A 10,952-nucleotide genomic window follows, 5' to 3' on the forward strand; every position below is an offset into this window, starting at 1 on the left:
TTATTGTTTTGCAAAAGTCTTACAAAAATTATTAGAAAAAAAATTTACTAAATTATGATTTAAATGTACGTGTTAATCCTTATTTGTTATAATCGACCTCTGTACGAAATTATTTAACATGCTAAGCTGTTGTTAAAACACAAATATATGAAACTGCTAAATAGAAAAGTTATGAAGACATATGTAGTGAATATAGCAAAACTCACTAAAACTTTCCGTGGGTCAATTCCTCAACTGTGAAAAAAATTTTGTGTTCACGCAGACGAAAAACTTGTTTCTCACCGCAGTTTACACTTTCTTATAAAATACTATATTTTGCTATATTGTAGCAAAATCAAAATGAAAGCAAATTTTTGTGTACATTGTCGTTTGCACAGTTGAGGAATAGACACCCAGGACAACCTACAAAAAAATTGCAAAAAAATATTCTAGCAATAGCTGATTTGAATTCGAATTATTTCGAAATAAACTGTTTATCAAATTAGCATACCATGCAGCGTTTTAATTTACTTAAGTGCTATATCCTGATTTATCACACAAATTATTAGATACACATAAAAAAATTTGAATAATTGAGTTATTTAGCTATTTATTGGCTTAATAAAAATCTGCTGAGATCTATTAATAAATTAACACATTTCTTATTGTAGGTAGTATAGATTGCGTCTTAAATTCAATTTAAAAATACGTTTCTGGCAACGCTGCTGAATTTTGACATACCGTTCGATTTTTTTTGCTTTGTAAATGTTTTTGATAAAAATTAACCACAGTTTATTACGATAAAAAACTAATATTGTAATATTCTTTTTAATTCTCAGTGAAATTGAATTGAATTTTATTTATTAATATGTCTGATAATGATGATGATTTTATGGGAGCAGATGACGAAGATTACGGCTTGGTAAGTGTATATTTACGGTACCGGGTAACACTTAGATCTCTAAAAAATATAACTATATTCATATTTTAGGAATATTCTGAAGATAGTAATTCAGAGCCTGATGTGGATCTTGAAAATCAGTACTACAATAGCAAATCGTTAAAAGAAGACGATCCAAAAGCAGCACTAGCTTCTTTTCAAAAAGTGCTTGATTTAGAGAATGGTGAAAAAGGCGAGTGGGGCTTCAAAGCCCTCAAGCAAATGATAAAAATAAATTTTAAACTTGTAAGTTTGATCTCCCTTTTTATGTCACTTAATTAAATTCATTTGTTTGTTACATCCTTCAATATATTTTTAGAACAATTTTGGAGAGATGACAGTGCGCTACAAACAATTGCTTACTTACATCAGGAGTGCCGTCACACGTAATCATTCAGAGAAGTCAATTAACTCTATACTGGATTATATATCAACATCTAAAAATGTTAGTGAATCTTTCTAAATTATTTTAGGTATTGTATAAAGTATTATTTATTATCACAGATGGAATTGCTGCAGAACTTTTATGAAACTACGTTAGATGCTTTAAAGGACGCAAAGAACGACCGACTTTGGTTTAAAACGAATACAAAATTAGGAAAACTATATTTTGACCGAAGTGATTTTAGTAAATTACAAAAAATCTTAAAACAACTGCATCAGTCTTGCCAGACAGATGAAGGAGAAGATGATTTGAAGAAAGGTACACAGTTACTTGAAATATATGCGTTAGAAATTCAAATGTACACTGTACAAAAAAATAATAAAAAGTTGAAAGCATTGTATGAGCAATCTTTACACATTAAGTCGGCTATCCCACACCCATTGATTATGGGCGTAATACGCGAATGCGGTGGCAAAATGCATTTGCGAGAGCAAGAATTCGAAAAAGCCCACACTGACTTTTTTGAAGCATTCAAAAACTATGACGAATCGGGCTCCCCAAGACGAACGACTTGCCTTAAATATTTAGTATTGGCTAACATGTAAGTATTTTGATATATGCTAAACAATACTTAATGAAAACTTAAAATTCACGAACTATAAATAGTTGCAGTATATAATTTCTTTATTTAGTAATTAATACACACTAATGACAAATTTTTTAAATTATAAATTTAAAGGTTAATGAAGTCGGATATAAATCCGTTTGACTCACAGGAAGCCAAACCCTATAAGAGCGATCCCGAAATTTTAGCTATGACGGACTTAGTCATGTCTTATCAAAACAACGATATAAAAACATTCGAATCCATTTTACGAAAGAATCGCAAAAACATAATGGCAGACCCTTTTATTCGTGAACATATTGAAGATCTGTTGCGAAATATTAGAACGCAGGTGCTTATTACATTGATTCGCCCATATAGGAACATAGCGATTTCATTTATAGCTACGGCACTAAACATCGAACCAAATGAAGTTGAAAGTTTGTTAGTGTCGTGCATATTAGATAAGTAATGCATACAAAACAGTTTTTCTTTCTTATTTATAATAATTTATTTCTGTAGCACTATCAAAGGACGTATTGATCAAATTGGACAGGTGCTGCACTTAGATATAGAGAATAACAATACTGCACGCTGCAATGCTAACAACAAATGGGTTAGTGGTATAAACACATTACAAATGACGGTGGTTAATAGGATGTCCTAAGTATAGGTTTATATTCTCTAATAAATGTTATAACACATTCACTATGAAAACACAACTTTTATTTTTGAAGCCAAACAAATATTTTGAGAAAATTCTAATAAGCATCACTATACATAACTTGATGCTAATAGTTGAAAGCCCATAAAAAGTTGGTCGCGATTGTATGAAAGCGTTTTTTGTGTCCAATTCCTAAATTTTACTCTGGCTGAAATTCATATTTCCAAAAAATTTTAAGATAGCAAATTTTGATAGCTGGGATTTCATCTTAAATGCCATTGTTATATTTATTGAGTGTTAAGTATTTGACCCCAACGAACATCAAATATTTTAAGGAATTAGAAGTCGAACAGAAATGGCTACTACGTGACGTAATGAGAGCCCAAAACTTTTAAAGTGTCGAAAAATTTTAAATTCTTTGAATCCTTTTGCGATAATTGTTTCAACCTCTCCGACATCCTGTCAAGACGTTTATTGATATATAAAGCTCTACGTTGCACTAAATTTGCGTAAAAATGATGTTTATTTAAATGTTTATTTAAGTATTTGTTTATAATTGAATTTACTTACGAAAAAGTAACATTATCTTTAAGTCACGTATCTTTTTGGCTGCGCGAACGCACGAGTCATCGCGTTCAACAACAATTTTTACTATGGGCTTTCTATCGAGGTCCATACTCGGATGAAAGCAAAGAACTGAAATTTCGAGCCGAAAACTGAATTTGTAATAGTGTTTCTAAATTTTATCTAATTTTACGTTTAGTAAAGTTAATGAAAAATAAAATTCAAAACTAATTTGATCACATATTAATTATTATATTAAAACTAGTTGAGTCAGTGCACTTGACACTTTTACTTCCTATTAACTGCGAGGTTTCTTCATAAGCCCTCTCTACGCCTTGACTGGATTATTGTTTATGACTTCATCAGACTAAGCCATAACTGACCTCAGATCTGCATACCACCCCGAGGAGCCTGTAATCATTCTGAAATTCGATAATACAAGTATATATATCATGTTTTCATAATTTCAGTTATGTAGAATATATTTTAAATAAAACTTTAATATACAATATATTGTACATCCTAGATAATACCTTCAAAATGCAATTTTATCGCTTCTGACGAAAGTTCTTATATATGCTCGCGCTATGGTCTCTTAATTTTTCAATTTAAATATGTAATATGGCTTTTGGGATAAATTGAAAAATATTTAAACTTATTAAAGCTGCGACTCTGCGAAGTACAGGCCATAATTAAATGAAATAGACGGAGACGGAAGGAGTGGAATCTGCATGTCTAAAAAATGGAAAATCATTGACTGGCCAAGATTGCGATGGTAGAGATCTCAACAGTCGCGAAACGGGTAATCGACCGTCGCAAAGATGGAGAGAATGCTGAATGTCTGGCTCTACAGAAATATAATCATTTAATATGTCATAGTTTCAAATAAATATATATAAATCAATTGCAACAAAATAGGATTTAATCTTATAATAAAGAAAAAGAAGAAACGTATGTGGTTTTGAACTTCTAGTATGGCAGCAATTCAGTTTTATGTTGCAGCAACGGTTGAGAGCAGCGATGGCGAATCTATGTTTTTGTACATTGACGCATGTATAGATATTTCTTTGGTACTCATATATTATTGTAGTACGTATGTTAGTTCATCCTTTTTAGTATAATTTATACCCAAAAAGAGATATAAGGCAAATGTTACAAGTAGGAAAATTTCCATGTAATACGTCTTTTTTTGTATTGTAACATTTTAAATTCATTTATATCAATATCCGGACAAGCCATAGTCCATAAAAGAGTTCGAGATCACTTGTTGAGAATAATACTTCACAAATATATACCATTCACAGCCCGGTATTGTTATTAGAATCCGCATCGCATGAAACGCTGTTATTTCTTCAGGCAGGTAAACTGGCAAGATAGAGAGAGAGAGAGAGAGAGAGAGAGAGACACTATCAACAGGATAAAACTTTTTATACATGAACTTTGCTCTTAATATCGGGTAGATAATTTCATGGCATTTATTCATGGCATTGGATTTACATTCATTCGATCAATCCAATTTTTGACTATTTTTAGCAATAAATTTGACCGTATGGCGTCAATGGTTTCATGAACATTGGCTTCCAGTGCTTCAAGAGTTGCTGGTTTGTCGGCATAAACTAATCACAACTTGGCCCTATAAGAAGTTAAAGAGAGCGTTAAATCGAACAAACGTGGAGGTCCGTTAACAGGACCACTTCTGGAAATAAAGTTGATACCAAAATGATTTCGCAATAAATTGAATCTTAAGCGCGCTGTATGGCAAGTTGCGCCGTTCTTGGTCTTATATGAACCAAATGTCGTCGATGTTTAACTGAATAATTTTTGAAAACAAAAATTTAGTCAGCATGCCCATTCACCATAACGGCAGCTACTTCCTCAAAAATACAATTCTAAATAATTTAGTGAGTTGCTAAGCTTTAGAAGCATATTATGATTGCAGTCACGTTGCGGCAATTGTTGTGTGTGTGTTGTTGTGATTTCTTGAGTTAGTGCTATTGTGAACTTTTACTCTTTTGTGGCCGAGGGAATTATCCCTACCCCACATTAGGCTTTAATTATACGGGAATTCATATCGTTTATTTATTGTTTAACTGATGAAGGACTGTATGTCACCATATCTTCCTGTTGGTCCTGAGGTGGACTTGAGATTTGTTAAGGCGGGGTTGGGCAGCGCATCAACTTTTGTGAATAATTTTAGGGCTCTGTCCCTGACATATTTTTTCACTGAGTCGATCTGTTTGCATGTCTGTTGTTATAATATACCATGTAATCTTAAATAGTCTTCATAAAGCCAGGTCTTGTGCTATCTGTAATTGCTTTATGGCAGTATTTGAGGCTTTGCTGTATGTAACACATCCATACAGTAGTGCTGGTCTAATTATTTGATTATATAGTAACATTCTATTTTTGAGATTGAAGGGATTATTATTGAACAGCGGCTTTATAAGATATAAAATTTTAGAACAGCTATTCCGTGTGCATGTCATGTGTTTATACTAATTGAGCCGTTTGTCAAACGTGACCCACAGATATTTTATGCTTTCCTTCCACCGTATCTCAGTGTCACCGACGGCAATTTTTGTTGCTTTCAATGCAAAATAAAGTGAGCTGTCAATGTCAAATTTTCATTTTGCATCGAAAGCAACAACAATTACTCTTACTAAATAAAAATGTCAACATAGCTTGACATTCTCAACCATAGTTATCAATAGCAATAGTTGTCATGCAGCTAAAAAAGCAACCGTTATTAACATAAAACAATAGTTTTAATAAATATGACTGTTATACGTTTTAAAATTATGATATTTCCAAGTTATTTAAAATAAATACCTTCAAATATCAAATATTTCATCAATTTTAAGCTGAGAATCTTAAGTAATTATTATTGAAAATTAAAAGAAAAATAAATAACTGAAAACTTTTTTAATCAAAATTTAAAATTTGAACAATTAAGCTGAAGCAATTCTTGAACTATTTCTGTTGAACTATGGTATATTACACAATTTAGTAAAATAAACACGCAACCCTTTTCATGTAAACAAAAATATTGCTGGAAATGTGTTTGATCCTTTGTTGTTGCACAAACTTCCATTGCTCGTTGTACTCAACAGTCGTTTGTTGTTCGCTGTTGGGTGTTGAGTGTGGAGTGATTAGCGCTTTTTTGTTTCGCACAAAGTTTGCATATTTGTTCAAGTTCGTACATGTCGGTTGATTATTTATTTAAAATTCTCCTTTTTTTAAATATTTTCTTTTTAACAACATAAATAAAACATTTTTAATTGCACTAAATCGTATAAAAAAATACAAAACAAAATAAAAAAAATATATTATACATATATTATTATATTAATGCAATGAAGCTCTTTTGATTACACTGAGACTGAAGCTGCTTTTATTTAATTAATTTTTATTAATTACAAAATACATTAATATCATCAAAATAAATAAATAAAATTTTGATAAAAATTATTGTTTTTTATATTGCCAAACTGCCTCCATAAAAGTTTAATTATTTGAGAGTGTGTGTGTATGTGTGTCGTTCTAAGTAATTTGCCGGCAAAATGAATTGTTTACAAATGTGGAAAATGTGACAATAAAAAAAAAAACAAGTTAAAAAGTTGAGCAAAACGCTGAGTGTACGATTTAACGAACTTCGTTGGCAACCTTTTTGTTAGAATTTTGTTTTTGCTGTAATTAACATAAACAAAGTTTTTGTTATTATTTACACTCTGAAATCCGGTTGCAATAATTACTCTTTCAACGGCAGAAAAAATTTTATATATATACAGTTATTAATAATTAATTAATTAATAGTACAAGTAAAATTATTGTTAATAATAAGTAATTTAACAATAATATTAAAATGAAAATATCATTATATACGACGAACTATAAGTCTCAAGACCCCACCGCTACAGTTTACAATCATAAATGTCGCGCTTTGCGCTGGAAGCTGCCGTGTGCGCAATATAACGGTTATGTTTTAATAGTTGCCTGTATGTTGATACAGTTAACGTTTACAATTAGTGTTTATGCACAAAATACAGAACTTAATGTGACTGCTCCACTGCCACCGCCACATGCCGCTGCCTTAGCATCACCCGGTGGAGTTGGTGGCGGTACTTTATCAGTACTAAAACAATTCACACCGAATTGCAGTTCAGTTTCGCATATTTTCCAAGCTCGTGGTATTAACTTGACTGAAATACCTAAAAAACCCAATAATGGTAAGTTATATTTTGTATTATATTATATATTGAGACTAGTTGACTCAATGCACTTGAGAACTTTACTCTCTATTAACTGCGTGATGTCTTCATAACCCCTATCTACGCTTTGACTGGATTATTGTTTATCACTTCATCAGACAAAGCAATAATTGGCCTCAGATCTGCAAACCTCCCCGAGGAGCCTTTAATCATTCTGTAGTATAAAGATATAAAATTAATTGGCCTCAGATCTGCATATCTCCCAGAGGAGCCTGTAACCATTCTGTATTATAAAGATATAAAATTAATTGGCCTCAGATCTGCATACCTCCCAGAGGAGCCTGTAACCATTCTGTATTATAAAGATATACAATCTTAGAGCTTAAGGAGTTCAAAATTAAAAAAATATATTTTGGCATGAAGGAACGATTTTCCGGGCTGACTTATTTCGCATCGGATTTTAATTAAAACAACCACAAATTAAAAACAACAGCAAATTTTTTAAGTTTGCCAGAATTAAATAGTTATACCTTAGTTATAGAAATATTAGGCTTAACAGTTGAATATTTTTACATGAAAAACACAAAGAACTAGTATATCTGGCTACCTCTCCCATCTGCTAGCTGTTTCTCAGTATTTGTGTAAATAATATTAATATTGCAGATACTGTTGACACTACATGGCAATAGTTAAATGTTTAGATCGTGTAATCAAAATACCATAAGTTAAAACTTCAAAGTTCGATACTTGAAGAAGTAAGCTATGTTGGCACAAAATAGCTGACTATACTAGTAACGTTTTCGATTGGTAAATCTATAGTAATTTTTCAAACAATGCATTAGATTGTAACTTTCAGTTACAAGTACTGAACGAAACTAAGAGAATTTCTAAGGTTTGAACTACTTTAAGCGTTCTCTCAGGGTTTTGAATGTAATTTTGTTGCTGCTGTTTTTGTATTTAGAGAGAGGCATAATGCTCAGCAAAGGATAAAAACCATAGAGCAGACATTTGAGATTTACATGTAAAAAATACATAAAATGAAAGCTGCTGCTGTGGTCGCCACAAAAGTTAAGCAATTGAACTTTTTCAATATAAAATCTCAAGGGTTTTTATTCTGTATAAAGCATAATGATGCATCATAACAGACATTTTTGTAAGACGTATTTGGCACCCTTCTTTGATTGTTTTTGGAAAATATATTCGTAACAGCAAGTTTTAAATAATTTAAAATATAAACAATAAAAATAACTAACATCTAGAAATATATATATGAGATATTAATACACCACTACAGGACAGTTTGGTTTATTTACCTTAAATGCTTAAGTTTCTGCTTTCTGTTGTCATAAACTCATTATACAGAATGTTTCACCTTTCAGGATATGGGTTAAAATATCCCCAAAGTGAGACATACCTGTTGTAGGAGGTAACTAAAATTCAAATGGTAGTGAGTGAGTTTAACTTGCGACACCCGACCTGAGCTACGAATCTGTTAACACAGGGGGGTTAGAACCCGCAGCTTCGGTTGTCCTGACCAATGGAGGTTGGCTCCTTAAAAGTAGTCTTATAGTGGCTGTGATTAAAATTCAATTTTACGCATGTAGAATAATTGTGTTCATTTATTTTTATTCGATGTGAAGCTGCATTTTCCAATCAGATGGATATAGATGCTGAAACTATATCCAAACGTATAGTTTAGATTGGTACCGGCGAAATTGCTTGAAATTCTAATGCGCCGTTTAGTGGGACATTATACGTGTCCCATTATAGTCCTGTGTCCGTATTATAGGACTGATACGTGTGTTAAGATCAACGTCGGGTTAAGTATTCACGCATATAATCACGTTAAATAACTCTGATCTGTGTACATAATGTTATTGTTGACGCGATCGTGTTACACTTCTTAAGGTTTCATCAGTCTTGTACCTTGTGATAATAAAACTGGAATGCAATACAAGAGTGGTAGTAAGAAAAATACTACTATATATTGATTCAATGTTAAGAAAGCTAACCACTAATGGAATGAAGATAGAAACCAATGGCTTTAAATTTGTATATGATTTAAATGCCGTAATAAGATGTAGATGTGCAGTGGAGCACAAATTAGTAATAAAATTCACTTTTCGTCTACACTGGCTTGACTGTTAGCAACTTTTTTGCAATCATTGCCACTTTTTCACTAATATATACAAATTTTTGCTTATAGGCAAATTTGAAATTAATAGTTCTAAATACTTGGCATAAATAAAAAATAAATTTAAAAAATTCGATTATGATGAGTACTTGGCAATACTGGAAACAGCGTTTTATGGTCAGCCAAAGTTTAATAATTTAACTAAAATTTTTGTTGTTGTCTTTTCATTTCTATTCAAACCCTTCTTACTTTCAAGTAGTTTCTTTTTGTTATAAGACGCATCACTTTCGCAAAAAAAATTCATTTACAAGTATTTACATTCAAATGTGATATATTTTTTTATCAAGTCTAGCCAGAGTAGGTGTCCAGTTATTTTCAAAAAGTAGCTGTTTTAGTGACTTCAATGGACCCTACACAGTGTTGGCCGCCCTGCGTTATTGTAATGCATATAATAATATGTATACATTTTTAGTTACTAAATTAGATAAATGATTTTACATATATGTAAAAAAACTGCTTTGTTCTGTTCATAAAAACTATTGTAATTATATTTTTTGGCAATGTTAAATTTTTAGATTTTTTTAAACTTTTTTTTATTTTTTCACTGCTTGATATGTCTCACTCTGGCACATAGTTCCTTACAACAAGAAATTTAGATATATTGAGTTAAATTACTACGTTTTAGTTTTGTAGTACCTACACTTTTGCCTAGAGGTTTTGGTTGGTCACCTAAGAATAAATAGAAAAAAACTACAAAACAATTTTATTGAAAATAGTTCATAACTTACTGGCTACAAGTAAAATATTCGGATCTGTAAAAGGTATTTGGTCATAATCAATCTTCTGGGTTTCGGATAGTGCTCCAATTTCCCTCACCTTTTCAGTCATCTTATTTAGACGGCTATCAATTGCATCGCACTTCTCCATTACTAAAAACGGTTTTATGTTTGTATTTGTTTTAAAATGATATTTAGGTATATACTGAAGAAACGTTATTACTTACGATAGCCTATTCGCTTCTCGGCTTCAAGTTCCACATATTGCATTTGTGTCTCTAATGACAACTTCGGATCATACCTACTGCTTGACATTGTGCACTTTTACGTTTGCTTGAACTAAAAAAAAATCCAATGTAAATTTTGACTTGAAAGCCGAAATGTTGGATGAATTAGTTGGTGACTGAAAATTTTATGTTGAAACAAGCTGTTAACTTAAATTTTTTTAATATAAAAAATAATTTTAATTTTATATTATATTATTTTAAATTAAAATTAAACATTTCTATGCTTACTGCTAAAAAAATTATATCGAAATTAGTTTCTGCTTTGTACTACACAAATCGTTGTGTGTTATATCTTGCACAATTGAACATTACACAAAAGCGGCAACACTGCACACTGGAATGTTTGATGTGCTTTGTTGTTGTTGTTTTTTGTTTTGTGTTGGAGATGTTCTCAAGAGTTCGCTTTCAACA

The 10,952-nt window shown here is 31.4% G+C and overlaps 2 protein-coding genes across 2 annotated transcripts; one reads left to right on the top strand and one right to left on the bottom strand.

Annotated features, from left to right (window-relative positions):
* Positions 1-733: 733 nt before the first annotated feature.
* Positions 734-3,071, top strand: LOC119669312 (COP9 signalosome complex subunit 2). Its single transcript, XM_038079153.1, has 6 exons — positions 734-901; positions 971-1,165; positions 1,239-1,364; positions 1,424-1,905; positions 2,044-2,376; positions 2,431-3,071. The coding sequence occupies exons 1-6, from the start codon at positions 848-850 to the stop codon at positions 2,573-2,575; spliced, it is 1,335 nt and encodes a 444-aa protein (XP_037935081.1). The 5' UTR covers positions 734-847; the 3' UTR covers positions 2,576-3,071.
* A 6,936-nt stretch (positions 3,072-10,007) lies between these two features.
* On the bottom strand, positions 10,008-10,689 carry LOC119672801. Its single transcript, XM_038083941.1, has 3 exons — positions 10,482-10,689; positions 10,267-10,407; positions 10,008-10,207 (listed from the first exon to the last, which is right to left on the bottom strand). Exons 1-3 carry the CDS (start codon positions 10,567-10,569, stop codon positions 10,131-10,133), a joined length of 306 nt encoding a protein of 101 aa, XP_037939869.1. The 5' UTR covers positions 10,570-10,689; the 3' UTR covers positions 10,008-10,130.
* Positions 10,690-10,952: the final 263 nt, after the last annotated feature.

Source organism: Teleopsis dalmanni, chromosome 1 (genome assembly GCF_002237135.1).
Source record: "Teleopsis dalmanni isolate 2A chromosome 1, ASM223713v2, whole genome shotgun sequence".
Classification (NCBI taxonomy): domain Eukaryota; kingdom Metazoa; phylum Arthropoda; class Insecta; order Diptera; family Diopsidae; genus Teleopsis; species Teleopsis dalmanni.